Genomic DNA, 19,120 nt, shown 5'->3' with positions numbered 1-19,120 from the left:
TTTTGTATCACCCTGATCATGAGTATTCAATTCAATTCATTTTTATTTGTATAGCACTTTTAACAATGAACATTGTCTCAGAGCAGCTTTACACAGATAACGTGGTGATAAAATAAATGAGTATGCACTTTTGTAGCAAAATGGAAAAAGATTTAAAACAGTAACAACAATAAAACAAAATACAAAGCTCAGGTAAAAGACCTAGTGGAGCAAGGAAGACCAGCATGCACCACAATTAGACGAAATCACACACAGTAATACACAAAGAAATTGGTATAGATTACATAAGCTCAACAAACTCATACAATTTTAGTGACGTTTAACCTTTTATTTGGTAAAAAAAACTTTTACTACAAATTGTACAATACAGAAAGACCATCAGTGTGCAATTTAAAGTTGGAGTATGACATGGCAGCATGGCTGTTCTTGCTCTAAACAGTAAATGCAGCCTTGTAAACCCCCGGTCCAACAAATTATTTTTTAAACAGATGCAAAATAAACACGTATCATTTGGTAAAAACATGTATGTACCAGGCATATGGAACTGTACTTTACTTCTTCAAAATGATGTAACCAATGCCAGATCACGGAGTGAAAACAATCAAACTTTCATACCTACCCAAAATCAACACCCAGAATTTCTTTCTTGCTTCTAGTTTCCCACTGTAAGAGTTCTATATGTCGTCCACAGAGACGGGAAAATGTAAGGGCAAGCATCCAAAACTGTAACAAGAAATAACTGGAATCAAAATTTCAGCACATCAGAAACCATGCATACAGCCAATGCAATGCTGGATTGGCTTCAGGAAATGTGGCTGAATGTCCTTGGGTGGCCGGAGCTTGAAACCCTAGAAAAAGTTTGTGGAGAGAGCTGAAGATGTCAGTTCACAGATGTTCCCCATTCAATCTGAGCTTAAAAGGATTTAACAAGATGTATGGGAGACACACCCAAATAAAGTTGTGCAAACCTTTTTTCAGACTTATCCAAGAAAACTCAAAAGACGTAGTTGTTGCCAGAGGGCTTTTAAAAATCAATCTGAATGGTTATCTAAATGAGAGCTTTCAGTTTTTGATTTGTAATAAACTTGCAAAATATAAAATCTTGTTTTTGCCTTGTTATGAAAGCTTACTGTTTGTTAAAAGTTGATGTCCAGAAAAAAAAAATGACCTAATAAATTACTGTAAAAAAGTGTACAAAAAACTTCTATCAATACCTTTTTAAACACTCTGTATATCCTTTTTTAGGGACACACACATTGAGAATATGTTTTGACCTGTAAATCATAATGAATAGTGAATAATCTCTACTATAAACGTGCCAAATACAGCATGGTAAACATGGCATTCCTAAAGCAGAGGCCTCTCAGAGTGGTTTGTGTGCATGTTCATGCTTCCCCAATCAGCACCGCCAAATCCCACCATCACTTATATAATGTAAAAAATATACTGTCCTAAAGTCTCTAGCCCTCAATGATGTGCATAAACATGCTGCAAACTCTCAGAATAATACAGTAATACAGCAGACAGATTTCCAGGAGCATCACAACAGTACCAAAATATTCAAATGAATGACTCCTTGTAGAATACAGATGCACTCATAAAACATGGTCCAGCATTTTTCTAGCAAGAACTGTTGTATTTCATAAGTGCATGCTTAACATACTACATTAAGCTGTACACATGAATTACAATGCATTTATTTATTTGGATTTCGTTGTAAACAGACTTTAACTGGTATGAGTGTGCAAACCTCCACCTGAGTAACTAAAATGTAGCAAGTAACAATTCATGAAAAAAAAATGTTGCTGCAATATTTAACATGTTGCATTTTGTCAAATAATTTAATATAAGTCCACATGGCTTGGCAGAGTAAACTGGAAATAATTTGCTGCCTCTTTTTGGGCACTGTTGACTGATGGCCAAATGCTTCCCCAACACAGACTGAAAGTCCAGTCCACTCCAGCCAACTCTCCCAGAACTTTCACATCTACTCCTCCATTGTCCATATTTTTATACCGTCTGGCCAGTCCTCTTTTTTCTCCTTCACTCACATAAAAAGGCTGCAGGTTCCTGATGGTCCATGTCTCTGGTCACTCATGAGGGTTGAGACCACACCGCTGACGAAACTCCTGCCCGTATTCATGCACCCATTTATTGGCCACTGAGAGAAAGAGTTTATCATCATCATCGTCTTACCCATTTATTGTTGATTAAAGTATCTGTGTACTGTTTGTTGTCAAATGTAATGTATTTTATATTTCTTTTCTTTCTTATATTTTTGGTTGTTTAAATAATAAGTCAAGGATCTATGACTGAAGTTTGGGCCTTTATTACTGGCATAAGGATCATCTATAGTAGCTGACTGCAGATTTAGACAGCTTCAGGATTTGAACTACAGGATTTGAAAAAATCCATGCTTTGATTTTATTGCAGATCAACTATTATTATTTTAAAAATGAGTGCATAGAAGCACATAGAACATTCTTTGTTGAAATGTGGACTAGATGAAGTAAAAAAAGAAAACGGTATGCCAGACAGTAAAGAAATGCAAGAAGATGGTCTAAATTTAATATTTCAGATTATTCGACAAATTCTACATTTAACGGCACATTGTGTACAGCTATGCTGGGAAAGCATACATTTTATTTAATGTACTTTAATTGATTTCTTGGTATAACTTCGTTTGTGTTGTAGTGGAATAAAAGTAATAGTGGAATAATAGGTTTTCCTTTAACTTTGGGAAAGACTAGAAGACTAGGGATTTGAGCCCAACCAAAATTCTTATGCAATTTATGCACAGGCTTAGAAGTATCTTTGTATAACCCACTAACAGAACACAGATGTGTCCTATTTATATAGTAATAACCGTATAAGGGCATAGAATTAAAAATAAGACATCAGTATGGAGGTGAAATACACCATTCTACTCCTTACCCCATTTATCACCAGCAAGGACTGGACAGCCTGCATGCAGTGTATCACCATTTCCTTGGCCATTTCTGTGGAGGTTCCACCAAAAGACGGCACTATTCTGGGAATGAAAAAGCATGTAGTATTTAATTTTTTCTTTACAAACAATAAACTAAAAATATATTCCCTCAAGATTAAGTTAGGTGTAAATCTTTAGGTGATGAAAGTTCATCAATGAAGAATCTCTTCAGTGAGTGAGACATAAATTTGCTATAAATTTGTATAATGACTTGCCTTTTAAATCTATGTCTGTGAAATATTTCATGCTGTACCTCGATTACAGGAATGCTGAAGTTGGCATAGATGAAGGCTGTGAATCCTCCTGCCTCCACAGCGCTGAGCTGTAGTACAATTCAATAAACTCACTCATTCATAATAAACACACACATTATTTTGTACATAGATGACAAAAACACGACCAAACATAACATAATAACAATTTAACATTATGACCGGTGAAGTGAATAACTGATTATCTCTTAATCATGGCACCTGTGGTGGGATATATAATGCAGCAAGTGAACATTTTGTCAAATTGTGATGGCTAGACGTCTGGTCAGAGCATCTCCAAAGCTGCAGCTCTTGTGGGGTGTTTCTGGTCTGCAGTGGTCAGTATCTATCAAAAGTGGTCCAAGGAAGGAACAGTGGTGAACCAGCGACAAGGTCATTGATGCATGTGGGGAGCAAAGGCTGGTCCATGTGGTCCAATCCAACAGACGAGCTACTGTAGCTCAAATTACCAAAGACGTTAATGCTGTTAATGCCTAATGAGTCAGAACTGTTTTAGCAGCAAAAGGGGAACATCACAATATTCAGCCGGTGGTCATTATGTTATGTCTGATCGGTGGTCGTAATGTTATGACTGATCGGTGTAATTCCACTACTGTTATGGCATACACAAAAGAACAGTTACTCAAGTTTTGCCAGGACAGAAGTGACTTACTTACATATATCATAAATGTAGCCATTCGGTTTCCAGAGTTAAGTCTGTACAATGGGCTGGATTTTGACTGCCATGGTAATGAAAAGAAGAAAAAAAAGGGTTCTCAGAGCAAGTTTAATTTCTATTGCATCAGAATGTGTCTCCTGGACTTTCCGGCTTTTTTCTTCCACTAATTGTTAATAAAACCTGTTCAATCTCCTAAGAAATCATTATCTTTTAAAATAATTATCTAATAGAAAATATTGCACAAAAAGCCAAAAGCTGTTTACATTGTTCTGCTCTCTTGGCCTTGTAAAACAACATGTTCACAGGGTTTTAAATGTTATTTTGAAACCAATCAAGCTATTTTACTAAAGTCTAACTGAAATAAATTAAGAAACATTTTGCTTTAGTCAGGACTAAGTGGTAATATAAAAAAAAAAAAAAAAAGAGTGCGCTATTATATGAGTCAATAGTAAAATAACTGATCAAACTATTGCTTAAATAAGAAATATGAAGTCAATACGTGATGCAGAAAAAACTAGTTCATACTTTTGTTACATCTACAGTACTACTCAAAAGTTTGGACACACCTTCTGATTGAATGTCTTTTCTTTGTTTTTATTATTTTCAAAATTGTAAATCAATAAATCAATACTGAAGATACTAAAACTATGACAAAACAGAGGAGAGGTCATGCCGCACTCCATCACTCTCCTTCTAGATGTGTGTTTGGGGTCATTGCTCTGTTGGAAAACGAATCACGGACCCAAGTGTAAACCAGATGGAATGGCATGTCACTGCAAAATGTAAATTAATCTAAAATTAATCTATTTATCTTTGTAAATCTGCTTTGTGACAATGTTCATTATACAAATGAAGCTGAATTAAATTAAGGAACTGTCCGTTCACCCTCTATACAAACCTGTGAATCAAAAACCATTTCATTTGACCACCTCATGAATCTGATGAGAGAATGCCATGAATGTGCCATGCTGTCATCTAAATGTAGCTAAAGGTAGCTACTTTAGACAATCTGAAATACATACTCTGGGTTGTTTAACAATTTTAAATTTACTACATAAATCCATATGTGTTTTGTAGTTTGGATGTCCTTAGTATTAATGTACAATGTTAAAAAATAATAAAATTGAAGAAAAACCACTAAAGGAGAAGGTGTGTTTAAACTTTTAACTGATAGTGTAGGTTAGATTATAGTAATTCTGTTCTGTCTGCATGTTCTAATAAATGCATAATTAAACTTATTTAATCTTGAATGCAGCAGCAAGAGTCCTTACCAGAACCAGAAAATATGAGAACATGACTCCTGTCTTATCCACTTTAAGTTGACTCCTAATCAAATTTTACACTGATTATAAAATACTACCGCTAACACAAAAATCACTGAATGGTTTTGCGCTGCAGTACCTGAGCAAAATTTAGGTTGATTATAATTTCTCATGCCTACATTGATCAAATTTGTTGATACCTCAAATAGTGATGACTACAGCAGTGGGCAGAGCTTTTCTAACAAAGCCCCACAGTTATGGAACTGCCTTCCAATTAGTATTTGTTACACAGTCTCAGTCAACAGTTTTATATTTAAGTGCCCTTCAGTGAACAGTTGATAACCTAAACAATGATGGAACCACTATATAATGAATTGATGTTTGGTGTCATCCAGATGAGGATGGAATCCCTTTTGAGTCTGTTTCCTCTCAAGGTTTCTTCCTCAAACCATCTCAAGGAGTTATTTCTTATCTTATAGGGACTGATTTATACATTGAAAAATTTTAAATATGTATTTATAATCTATAATCTTGGAACAATGTCTGTTGTTAAAAGCACTATACATTAAAATTGTACTGAACTGAATTAAATCGAATTAAATCAAATATGACTTTCTTTGCTTATTATATATATATATATATATATATATATATATATATATATATATATATATATATATATATATATATATATATATATAATTATTTTATTTTTAAAGTAAAGAAATTACTTACTGTGGCATGATCAAAATGAGGTTCGTAGTGTCCCCCAATACCATAGTTGACCACTTGCATATGTTCACTGTAGGGAAGCTGCATATTCAGGCCTGTTAGCAAATTGATACGATGGTCCACCTTGCTAACAGTGGGATGTGCTGAGGCCTTCAGCCATGCACTAAAGAATAACAAAAGCATACAACCTATAAAAACTCACTTAGTGGTACACTTGAACATTAAATTCCCCAGATATATTTACACAAACAAAATGAACAGTGGAGGTGTTTCTAGTGTTTAAAATATTTGTAAAGTATGATTATTTATAACTATGGGTTAATTGTCAATGTAGTGGAGTAAAAGAGTATATATTTTCTACGTGTCATAAGTCTGCTATGTTGAAAGTATGTAATGTACTGTATGTTCTGCAGTAGCAGTATCATCGCAGGGAAGATGCAAGGCCCTGCATAGAAAATTGTGAAAGGCCTTACAAATTAATTTATTACCTCTTGCTAATGCGATAGTCAGCAGTCGACTGGTTCATAGCTGAAGCCACTACAGACCTCTTTAGCTTAAGGAAGCAAAAACAAAGGAAGCAAAAACAAATACTTATATATTCAGTATTCAGTATTAAGTATTAACACTCAGTTCACTACATCTTTTTTCTGATTAATCTACAGTCAGTAACCCATAATGACAAAGTAAAAAAAAAACTGAAATATCACATGTGCACATCACAAGTATTCAGACGCTTTTGCAAAAACACTTGACTCCACAGAGACCCATAAAAGCCAGCTTAGAGTTTGCTAAAAATTCTAAACGGTTTGTCTGGAGGCAACGCACATCATATGCCTGAAAAAAGTGAATGGTGTCAGCATCATCATGCTGTGGGGGTGTTTTCCTGCAGCAAGGACTTGGCAACTGGTCAGGTTAAGGGAAAGCTGAATTGAGTAAAGTGCAGAGATCCTGGATAAAAACAGCGCTCAGGACCTCAGCCTTGGCCAAAGGTTCAGGGTCTTACAGGACAACTAATCTAAGCACAAAGCCAAGAGAACACAGAAGTGGCTTAAGGACAACTTTGTGAATGTCCTAAAGTGGCCAACCAGCACCCTGAACCTTATTGAATATCCATCTAAGACTTTGAAGAGAGAAATTGGCTGTCCACCAACGGTCCCCATCCAACCTGCACCAGCTTGAGAGGATTTGCCATGAGCAATGACAGAAAATACCCCAGTCCAGGTGTGCAAACCTTGTTGCATCATTTCCAAACACACTTGAGGCTCTAAATATTGCTAAAGGTGTTTGATTCTGGACAGGTAACACAGAAGGATGAATAAAAAAATGGGTAACAGTAAGAAATCACAGAAGGGCAAGGAGAAGATACAGGCCAAAGAAAACGTTCCAATGTTTGGGATCATTTAAAACTAAAACATAAAGAAAACACAGCACAGTGCGGTTACGTTTCTTTTTTTGGAATAGATTTTTATATTTTTGTTTATATACAGTGTGTTTAAAAAGTCCCTCCGCAGTGTCCATGTAGAGTAGGGAGTGGAGCACGTTTTTAAAGCTGGCGATAAATATTTAGTTCAAGAAAAATTTTAAGCAGCTTTTCCAGAGGCCAGAATACCGCATCACAATACTGTGTGAGACTTAATAAATAAATACATAGCTGAGAAAAATGATAAGTTTCATTAAACTAATAGTTTCCCATAACGTACTCTACACGGACACTGTGGAGGGACTTTTTAAATGCACTGTATTTGTATTTTTATGTAATATGGCAATTAAATGCACTAAATGGATTTAGTTTTCACCAATATTCTTGTATGCAATTTAAGCAATAAAAATCTAAATTTTTTATAAAAAGAAAGACCACAATTACTTGTTTTAAGAGACCTGTCTTATTTTTTCTCTCTATTATTTTATTCATTAGAATACTAGATTACTAAATAATCGATAGCAACAGCCCTAATATATATATATATATATATATATATATATATATATATATATATATATATATATATATATATATATATATATATTAGGGCTGCTGCTATCGATTATTTTATACATACAGAGGGAGAGAGACAAAATTTTAAATATTATGCAAAAAAATCTGACTAACATCTAAACCATTAACAACTGAACATATACCATTAAATGCTACATGTTTACTCAGATTTGAGGTCTGTGGAGTGGCTGGCTGCCATAAGGCCTCCTTTAATTAAAGATCACTTGTGGCTGCACAAAATGGCCTGTAATGATATTCTAAAAGTTACCATGAGAATGCTGTAGATGGTATCACATTCCCCCTAAAGATTGCAGCTGATGTCATTCAATGGATGGACAGCCTATTGACTGCACTTGCCAAAAACAATTTATACTCTAGACTCCTTTATGGAACGTCATCATTGGCCAGTCAGTAACTTCACTTTGATTTGACAGATGTAAAATTAAAACTCAGATGAAGCCAGATGAAGATGGGTTCCCTTTAAAATCCAGTTCTTCTGAAGGTTTCTTCTCAATCTTAAAGAGCACTTCTCTGCCATTATCGCCTTTTGATTTGCTCATTAAGGACACATTTTAAATTTTTATCTGGATTTCTATAAAGCTGCTTTGTAAGAGAATCCATTTTTAAAAGCTTTCTCTTTAATTAAACATGAATTAGTAATTGTTTAGCAACTGTGACAGTAAGCTTTTCTATTTTAATTTGGGGGTAACAAGACTTAAAACTTCCACAATTTTACTAATATACAGGCAAAAGGAAAATAGATATTATATAATTTGTGTCTGAGTGTCATTACCCAGCTAACAGGAAAACAAACAATTGATCTGTAGAGCTCTAATGCTGCATCAGGATCCAGAAATGTATCTGATTTAGCCTTTTCTAGATCACACTCACCATTAACAGTCTTCAATTTTAAAAAGAAACCCACAACAGGGCCATCCCATGGTGCCTTAAATTGAAGCAAAAGCTGAAAACACTGTTTTGTGTATTTGACAAAGGTTTTAAAAAGTTTACCTGCATTATGTCTGATATTTTGGCATGTGTTTTAACTAAACAAATGACTGGATTACGTTTGGCCTGGACTGCATAGCAGTCATTGACACATGCATTGCCCGATATTTATGTAAGTCAAGTCAAGTCAAGTTTATTTCTATAGCGCTTTTCACAACAGACATTGTCTCAAAGCAGCTTTACAGAAATCAACAGTCAAGGTGAATGGTGTGCATTTGTCCCTGATGAGCAGCCGTGGCGACTGTGGCAGGGAAAAACTCTCTTAGATGTAATGAGGAAGAAACCTTGAGAGGAACCAGACTCAAAAGGCGAACCTCATCCTCATTTGGGTGACATCAAGAGTTTGATCATAAATCTTTCAACAGTACAGAACACTGGAGAGTGAGAACTAACATGAGTACTGGAGTATAAGATTATAAGTAATGTTCTTTCAGTTCTATACAGTCTATATGGTTAGTAGCTCCTAGTTTTATGAGCTTTTGTGATCATCACAGATCCAGCATCAGCTTCTCCATGCCAGAGCCTTTAAACACTCCAGGAGGTCCAATGTCAAAACTTCACAAATGTAGCGGGATCCAAATGGCACTGATACGTCTCTAGATGGTTCGGGATGTTTGTGAGTTCGGCATCTACTTCTTCAAAGGTCCGTAATCATCACGAGGTGGGAGGTGACTGGAGCTTGCCAAACCTCAGGGTGTCTCGGGATGGGGAAAAAAAAGAGAAGCAGTGGAGAGAAATTAGCGTAGCTGCTGTTCATGATATTAACAGCACAAGTTGATAATGTGCATGTGATCAGATGTTCTGGAGCACGAGGTTATGATGTGAGACGTACGTTATGTGTAGGCTTTGCTAAAAAGATATGTTTTTAATCTGCACTTAAACTGGGTGAGTGTGTAAGGTAAATAAATGGGGGCCATTTTGTTCCATTTGCCTTGTTCCCTTCTGTTCCAATCATGCATGCTCCACTGGCTCCAACACTTTGAAGGATGCTTCATCAGCACCTGAACTATTAAAAAAATTGATGTGGTCCAAAGAATGGGCTTACAGATGGTGGTGGTGGTGTCTTGTTTCTCACAAGGTAGCTGCAAGCCAGTTGGCGTCTGGTGGTGGGGTTATGTGATATCAGGGGTGTGGTGGTGGACGTTGTGGAGGCGGGTTGAACTGGCAGGTAACACATAATAATTCTCTTGTCTCATTCTTATTGATACATTGTTTTGTGTTTTTTGTTGTTTTTGTTAAACAAAACAAAAAAAAACCAAAGACTGAATAAATTAGCTCAGTTAAAATCCTGACTGTCTCCAGAGTCTTCCTTCACACCTCCACATGATGGGTTCTACAGTGATTAAAACCAGAGCAACTATAATCAACAAAACCATAATTATTCTGTAAATTACAAAATGAATAGACGAGATCAAGTCTTTCAGATTTCTGTTACACAGTATTTTCAGCAGATGCAACAATATGCTAAGATTTTACAGCTCGCGAGGACATTGGGATTTTATCCCCTAAAGTGTGATGATGGAAAAACAAACTGCTGTTTAATCTACCAAAAAAAAGTGGAATAAGTGATGGTATTCTTGGCACTGCTTATCTTTCCGGCTATGATTAATTCATCAGATGTGAGGAAATCAACTGAAAAGAGCTTATTCAGATGACAGCAGATGACGGCTCTTTTAAGGAGAGCAGATTTCTACTTATGTGCTTTCCAACTCAGTGATTCATAACCCTGAAAAATTCATCCCACATACACCATAATACCACAAGAGTCATATTCTCTATGAAGTAAATCCGAATTTTTAGTTGAGGTTGAGTTTTTAATGTTAAGATTTCACAAACAGAAAATTAACTTTTTACTTTGTATTTATATATTTTTATATATATATATATATATATATATATATATATATATATATATATATATATATATATATATATATTTATTAGGTCTGTCAAAATGAATGAGTTAATGTGTTAACGCGAATTCATTTTAACAGCTCAAATTTTATTAACATGTGAATAATGTTTAAATTACAAATATAAATGTGGCAGCGGGGGCGGGGCCGAGCGCCGGTTTGTGAATGGAGGGCGAGGCCAAGAGCAGGTAGACAGAGAATGCCTCACCTGAAGGGAATTCTGACTAATGATTGTTCTCTCTCCTGCAGTGATCAGAGGGGGCATTTAAGGAGGAGCGTGAGGATGTATGTGTGTGTGTGTGTGGACGCCAGAGAACATGTGACTGAGGCACTGAGCACAGAATAAAACCATAAAATAAAGAATTTTTGTTGATCCTGAAAATGTCCTGTCGTGGCGTTCTTTTCCTCGACCCATACGCGCTCCCACAATAAATAAATAAAAATAAAAAAGCCAAAATTAAAACCTTAAATGCAACACACTTTCATTCACGATGTCCTTTATTTACTAAGATAATGAAAAAATATAAACTCCTGCAAACAATAATTTTTAATCACTAAACATTTGTTTCACTGATGCACCAAGTCTCAAATCAAGCACCAAAGTTTTCATGGTGCACACATCCGGCAATTAAAACCATCCGTGTGGAAACATAGCAAAAGCTCAGTTTGGTGTCTTGATGATTTACATCGTTTAAAACACCATCATTACTTTAAAACATTTATTTTGTCTTTATGCTCTATGCTGAGTATGGTTTCACCAATAATAAACATCCATTTGCTTACAGCCTCCATATTCGTCTATGGGCATGTTGATTAGAGTATTAAAAACTAAAAAAAAAAAGAGTTAATTTAAGGTACATTTAGAGCAGATAAAAATGTGCAAATAAGTTGCACTTAACATGAGTTAACTCATGACAATCATGTGATTAATCACTATTAAATATTTTAATTGATTGTCAGCCCTAATATATATATATATATATACACATATACACACACACACACACACACGCCACCCTTTTAAAAAGTATATGTAAATCACTCACAGCTGGCATTGCAGACTCCCTGATGTATTGGGCCTCTGCTCCAGTCACAAAGTCATGAAACAGAACAACATAAGGCTGCAGGCTCACTATCTCACGTTTCATGGGTTGCAGGAGCAGGCCAGGACTGCCATTGGTGAAATAGTCACAATAAAGTCTTGGATTTTCATAATGATTCAGCTGTACACAAAGAAACACATCTAAGCATTATTAGGGTTTTTTTAAATAGAAAACTAGTGCCTATTAACATCTCTGTTTCTTCATGTTTTCAATGTGCTATAACGAAATATGCTTTCCATAAAACATACAGGGCATATTTTATCAATGACAATATACTGGAATACAACATGCCAGTGAAAACTTTGCAAGTGATTAAGTCCACCCAAATGTAACCGTTACATTTATACTGCAGAAAAAGCGTGTTTTTCCTCATAATCTTTCCAAGCTTTCTGGCTGACTTCCTGACAGTGCAGATATATTGGACCACTCTCTTGACAAAGGAAAGGCATATGGGGAAAAACCACAAATGATTATAATCATAGGTTTGATAGCCTCATGAAATGAAGTATGTTGATGTAGATTTTCCCCCTTAATTTGATTCCTCTCTGCGTGCAAATATAATAGGGAAATCAAAGTTAAAGATAAAAAAATTGTCTTTTTTTTTCTGTTCATTGTTTTTGTTTTTTTTTCAAAAATATTTTTCAACCTGTATCCATAATTAAATGTAGATTGAAAAATATCCTATGTTAGGAAATTGAATAGAAATGTAATAAACATACTGAAAGAAACCATTAATAATCATATAGCACATTATAATCCTACCTGAGATCCCTGGGTTTGGCAGAGCTTTTCATATGTGTCTCTTGTTCTCAGGTAGGTGGTGTTGGGTCTCTTTAATCCTGACTCTCGACTTAGACTGGCCAAACTTTTAATTAGAAGTGTGTTATACTTCTCCACATTAAGCAGCATTCTGCTGTTTGATGGATCTTTAAGAGAAAATTACATTACATTGTACATACAGACAATGGCAGGGCAATAAAATGTGTGGTGAGCTTTACTTCAGAATTAGACCTGACGTTTGTGAGATACAGAATGCTCTCCTAATTGCATGATTAAAAACAGCAAACCGCAAACTGTGTTAAATATTGCTAAAATTCATGACATGCTATGAGTATTCCTTTACAGAATAGGTTTACCATAATGCAGCAGTTCCAAGGACAAATTGAGGGCAGAGGAGATGTTTCCTGTCTGAAGCCATTTACACAATGAGTTAATAATGTAATCCTGGAATTGAATCGATAGAAACAGTTTACTGAAATTTTAGCCATAATTAACTAAAACAATTTACCTTGTAGTGAGAGAATGCTAAGTAATCCAGAGCATCTTCCAATTTGCCCTTGTTTTCTGGCCTCCTTTGAACATCTCGAAAATGGTGTACTGCCTCCTCAAGCCATTGTACAGCATGATAATAATCTTTTTCATTATAGGCTACCTGGAAAAGAGAACTATATAAAACTACTGCCAAAATTGGGGGCCCTGAAAGGGGGATGGTTATTAATCTTAAGTAGCCTAAGTACACAAACCTATAGCTTCAACATTTTAAACATTACTATCCTATTTAAGCTTGATTATTCTCCAATTATACATAAATGTATGTTTTTTGTATATCTTATAATAACATATACTGATTGTTTTTCATGCTGATGCTCATGTCCTGCACTTGTAACTTTAGGTAATCTTGTGCACTTATTTTTTGCACCATAGCCTCTGAGCTCCCATTATATCCACATGATTGTTAATGTCAGAGAACCACCAGCCACGCCTCCCTCCTGCACTCAGCACACTCGCTCACCCTCTCCCTCCTACTAATCACCCACACCTGTCTCCAATCTACACTCCCCTTTATAAGTATAATAATTTATATTATATATGATCATATTATATCTAATAAAAAACAGCAGCAATAAAGGAATCCAAAGCAGCTGCCATACTATTTATATAGCCTACCTTTCCAACAAGGAAGCAGTCATCCCCAGAGAGAGGGATGCTTACAGATGGTTTGTAAATCTCAAGTATGTTTCCATTGCTGATCTGCTGGAAATGACCTTTCACCATTCCTTGCACTTGAAGGGCATATACATCCTGGAGTCTCATCAGCCCCTGTGCTGCCCCATGCACGTCTTCTAGCTTCGGCAAACTGCTTTCTATCGTCTCATAAGAACTTCTCAGGGCTAAAAGGCAAAAATGGTAAACTATTAGACAGTCAGGTTTAAATTGACTATTTTTTAATGTTACTAAAGGTTAACAATAAAAGTTTGTGACACTTATGTTAAATTATGTTAAATTATGTTAAATTAAAATCACACTTCTCCATAAAGCAAACTGACTAATCTTTTTCTTCTTCTTTCCGCTTCTTCCATTAGGGGTCGCCACAGCGGATCATGCGTCTTCATACCCTCCTGTCCTCCACATCTGCCTCTTTCAAACCAACTAAACTACCTGCGTGTCTTCCATCACCACATCCATAAACCTCCTCCTTGGCCTTCCTCTTTTTCTCCTTCCTGGTGGCTCCATTTTTAGCATTCTCCTACAGATATAAGAGAAGATAATATATACCTTTATCAGTAGGAGAATGCTGAGGATGAATACACCCCATGTCCCTCCTCTGCACATGTCCAAAACATCTCAATCTCGCCTTCCTCACCTTGTCTATAAAACGTCCTACATGCGCTGTCCCTCTAGTAAACTTATTTCTAATCCAGTCCATTGTCATCACTCCCAATGAAAACCTCAACATCTTCAGCTCTGCTACCTCCAGCTCCACCACCTGTCTTTTACTCAATGCCACTGTCTCTAAACCATACAACATCTCAGGCATCACCACAGTCCTATAAACTTTCCCTTTCACTCTTGCAGATACCCTTCTATCACAAATCACTCCTGCCACTCATCTCCACCCACTCCACCCTGCCTGCACTCTTTTCTTCACTTCTCTAACACACTCTCCATTACTTTGCACTGTTGGCCCCAGGTAAGTAAACTCATCCATCTTCATAACATGGTGTGACTGATCAACTTTATTCCCCTGTAGTTACTGCAGGTCTGCACATCTCACTTATTCTCAAAAAATTGGTACCAGCTTCTTCTCAATTCCTCAGGCATCCTCTCACCTTCCAAAATCAACAACCTGGTTAAAAACTCCACTGCCATCTCTCCTAAACATCTCCACGCTGGTATGTTATCTGGTCCAATCGATTTTCCACACTCTTAATCGCTGCTCTCATTCTTTCTCATTACTAATCCTATCCACTTCCTGCTTCACATAATGCAACCTTCTCTCTCTCATTTTTCTCATCCATCAGCTTATCAAAATACTCCCTCCATCTTCTTAACACCCTCTCTTCACAAGTCAACACATTTTCATCGGCATTCTTTATTGCTCAAACTTGCAGCACATCCTTCCCAGCTCGGTCCCTCTGCCTGGCTACAGCCTTCCTCCTTTAGTTTCCATCAGCTCATTCTTTTTCAGTCCTTACTCTCCTGTTCTTATTCTTCACCTCCAAAGCCACCCTACAGACCACCATCCAATGCTGTCTAGCTACACTGTCCCCTGCCAACACCTTACAGTCCCCAATCTTTTTTAGGTTGCATTTCCTGCATAGAACATAGTGCACCTTCCTCTACTCTTATACGTCACCCTATGATCATCCTTCCTCTTAAAATAAGTATTTACCACTGCCTACCCATCACCTCCTTTTTACCTGTGTTCCCTTCATCTACATGCCCCAATCACTGATCTTTCATTCCTAGCTACACCTTCTACCACTCCATCTAACTCACTCCAGAATTTTCCTTTCTTCTCAATTCACAACCCACTCGTTGAGCATAAGCAATGATGACATTTATCATCACGCCTTCAACTTTCAGCTTTACGTTATCAGAAACTCTCTTCTACACTCTTACTGTACTCTTCCTTAAGGATCACTCCTACACTATTTCTCTTTCCATCCACACCATGAAAGAACAGTTTAAACCCACCTCCAATGTTTCTGGCCTTACTCCCTTTCCACTTGGTCTCCTGAACACACATCATATCTACCTTTCTCCTCTCCATCATATCAGCTACCTCTCTCCCTTTACCAGGCATAGTACCAACATTTAAAGTACCCACCCTAACCTCCACTCTCCTACACTTCTTCTTTACCTGCCGTCTCTGTAAACATTTTCCTCCTCTCCTTCTCCTCCTTCGGCTAACAGTAGCCCAATTTCCACCGGTACCCTGTTGGCTAACGATACCTGTGGTGGTCGTTGGTAACCCGGGCCTCGACCGATCAGGTATGAAATTCTGGTTTGTGATCCACATATTTGATTTGGCACCCGTTTTACGCTTAATGCCCTTCCCAACCCAACCCTCCCCATTTATCTGGGCTTGGGACCGAGTGCACTGGCTTGTATAGCTGGATTGAAGCAAACTGACTATACCATATGTAAATTATATTTGAATTTAGCTAACAAAAAATTATAGATAAAATCTTGTAAATAGTGTTTTGCAATCTTCCTTTATAGCCTTTGAAAAAAAATTCAGCCGTTTCTACTACACCATTGGAAATTCATTGATTGTAGAGCATATACTTAATATATCACTTAATAAGTATATTTTATTTTATGTGTCATAAATTTGATTTTACATTATTTTACTTAAAATTGTACTATGAGCAACTGCAACCTAATCATTTCCCTGTGAAAAAATAAAGTACTCTGAATCTGATTTGATGACATGATGATGGCATGCACTAAAAAAACATTCCTTGTAGACAAAATACCTTTGAGGTTTTCTTCAGCTTTGTTGCTGTGGATTATGTTCAACCATTCATCCTGCAATCTCTTGACAAGTGTAAATGCAGCCAAAGGATTGTCTATGGAAGCTGTTACATTGAGTGTCCCATGGTGAAATGCAGAAACCTTTGTGTAGAACCTGAAAAGTTTGGGAAATATGCTGACCTTTATAATGTTTTCTAATTTCAATTTAAGTAAAAAAAAACACTATAACATACAACCATACAAACAATACTGAGTCTTATAATCATGTGTAAAACGTAACCATTGCCCCAAACACGTTCACTTACCTTTTAATAATTTCAAGTCTTTGAGTTTCCTGATCAAGATATTTTCCTAAATGATCTACGAGGTGTCTTTCTGATGAAATCGCTTGTTTTACGCTCCTCATTGAGGTGTAAACCTCCCCGAGAGAAGGGGACACATGAAGGATAAGCCACAGTGAGAACAACTGGAAACACCACATTTTAGAGAGCAGACCTCACCCGAAATAAGGGAACACACACACACACACACACACACACACACACACACACTTTCCAGTGACTCTCCGCCTCGTGCGTGAGTGCTGAGCCATACTTATGCAGATCTAGTATGCAGACCGTCTATATTTGCTGTTAAACGTTTAATCATTAATTCATTTCATAGTTAAAGTGCACTTCTGCTACACATAACACTGTTTACTTTAAAACAAAATACATGAGAAGTGGAATAAAGTTTGTCATCTTTTGTTGCATTTAAATTGAGCAGAAATCGCAATGCAATGCCCATGACATTATTTTTCCATGACACATGGCAATAATATTAGAAGGAACAACATTCCCATATGGAAGACATACATCAACACGTACATGATCTAAACCAGGGGGCGCAACTGAAAAATCCAATAGATGGCGCTGTGGCCTGAGAATTAGAAGGGCTATATTAATCAACTAATTCACTGATGCATTCAATTTCACTTCATTTTATAGAGGTTTTAACACTGGAAATAGTCTTCAAGCAGCTTCACAGAGATAAAGAGGTTATAAGTTTGTATAAAATAATGTATACGTTCAGTGCCTGTAACTTTGTTCCTTATAATTCTATGTTTATTCCTGATGAGTGAGCCAGTGGTGACTGTGGCAAGGAAAAACTCCCTGAGATGGCATGAGAAAAAAACTTTGAGAGGAAGCAGATTTAAAAGAAAACCCATTCTCATCCAGGTGTCTCACTGAATGTCCATTTATTTTAGTTTCATCATTGTCGAGGCGTGCGGTTCAGTGAAGTCCTGAGCCGTTGTAATACACTGTTGATATAAATTACAGTCCAAATCCATCCTCAGTGCTATTGCATTGACAAGAATAATTTACAACGATCCTGAATATCGACAGCAAGCAAATATAGATCACGTGATTCATCCCAGAGGGAAATAAAAAAAAATTGCAAAGTAAACTCTGTAACAAAGACTCTATAAGAAATGCAAGAGAACAGAACTTTATGTGGCCTCAAATCAAAAGGTTTGCCCATCCCAGTCTAAACCCATCAGTGTTGTAAGACAGTTCCCCCTCTAAGTAATTATTTAAATCTCACAATATTTTAGTTGTTTTTAATAATCACATGGTTAGAGCTACTCTGAATAAGATGCCTTTCAGATTTGTTATGCACAAGGCTCATTTCATCATTATTTTACAATCAATACTACAAATCATCAAGGTGTCAAGGTGACAAAGACCCTATGCATAACTTTCATTTGTATTTTTTCAAAGCAATTCTTATAATAATAAGGACAGCCTGGCAAAATATATAGACCTATTGGACATTAAAAGGTTCATCTTGCAAAGACTCTGTGACCACTGCTGAAACCGGCAAAATTGCAGGCTGAAAAAAGATTTTTAAGAAGTAATGAATAAAACATGAGGCATGACTAAGATTAAGTGTTTTGCTTACCTTGTCCTTACCTTCAAATGAAAGTCTTACATTATAATTAAAGCATGATTGTCAATCATTGGTTATGTTTGCATACAAAGCTTTTGGCCAGACAGATTCAGTTCTAATAAACTGTTTATGCGTATCTTAAATTAGATTTTTATTTATATGTCGCATGGCACATGTAATGTGTCTTAATTTTATCCTCAAGCCTAGATTGTTAAGTATAAAGTGCAGTATAGTATAAATGCTATCATCAACATTTTTAGCATGGGAGAGTGCTCAGTGTGTTCAGCGCTTAAATATTTAATCCTGCTTTTCGTTTTAAATTATTTCTGTCAAAGCAAAACAAAAAAATCATCCATGTTTTTCTTTTTTTTCTAACAGAGCTTGTGACTTGAAAATAACAGGAACAACAGTGGTATGGAGTACCAGATCTAAACACCCCCTTTCAAAGATATAAAAATAAACAATGTAAGCTTCAATATTTTACATGCATATCAGAT

The 19,120-nt window shown here is 36.3% G+C and overlaps 1 protein-coding gene across 4 annotated transcripts; it reads right to left on the bottom strand.

The window, feature by feature from the left end:
* Positions 1 to 134: 134 nt before the first annotated feature.
* On the bottom strand, positions 135 to 17,188 carry p4ha3 (prolyl 4-hydroxylase, alpha polypeptide III). 4 transcript variants are annotated; one of them, XM_046862171.1, is made up of 14 exons: positions 17,000 to 17,188; positions 16,697 to 16,848; positions 13,881 to 14,104; positions 13,222 to 13,365; positions 13,070 to 13,121; positions 12,696 to 12,859; positions 11,877 to 12,053; positions 6,402 to 6,466; positions 5,917 to 6,076; positions 3,918 to 3,980; positions 3,243 to 3,311; positions 2,935 to 3,031; positions 2,052 to 2,161; positions 135 to 739 (listed from the first exon to the last, which is right to left on the bottom strand). In XM_046862171.1, exons 1-13 carry the CDS (start codon positions 17,173 to 17,175, stop codon positions 2,091 to 2,093), a joined length of 1,614 nt encoding a protein of 537 aa, XP_046718127.1. In that variant the 5' UTR covers positions 17,176 to 17,188; the 3' UTR covers positions 135 to 739; positions 2,052 to 2,090. The 4 variants fall into 4 exon arrangements, with proteins under 4 accessions (XP_046718127.1, XP_046718126.1, XP_046718128.1 ...); XM_046862170.1 differs by having other exon boundaries at positions 135 to 723; XM_046862172.1 differs by lacking the exon at positions 2,052 to 2,161 and having other exon boundaries at positions 135 to 723.
* Between the last annotated feature and the right edge of the window lie 1,932 nt (positions 17,189 to 19,120).

The sequence above is a fragment of the Silurus meridionalis genome, chromosome 12 (genome assembly GCF_014805685.1).
Source record: "Silurus meridionalis isolate SWU-2019-XX chromosome 12, ASM1480568v1, whole genome shotgun sequence".
NCBI classification, from domain to species: Eukaryota; Metazoa; Chordata; class Actinopteri; order Siluriformes; family Siluridae; genus Silurus; species Silurus meridionalis.
This window is presented reverse-complemented; position numbering and strand designations above follow the sequence as displayed.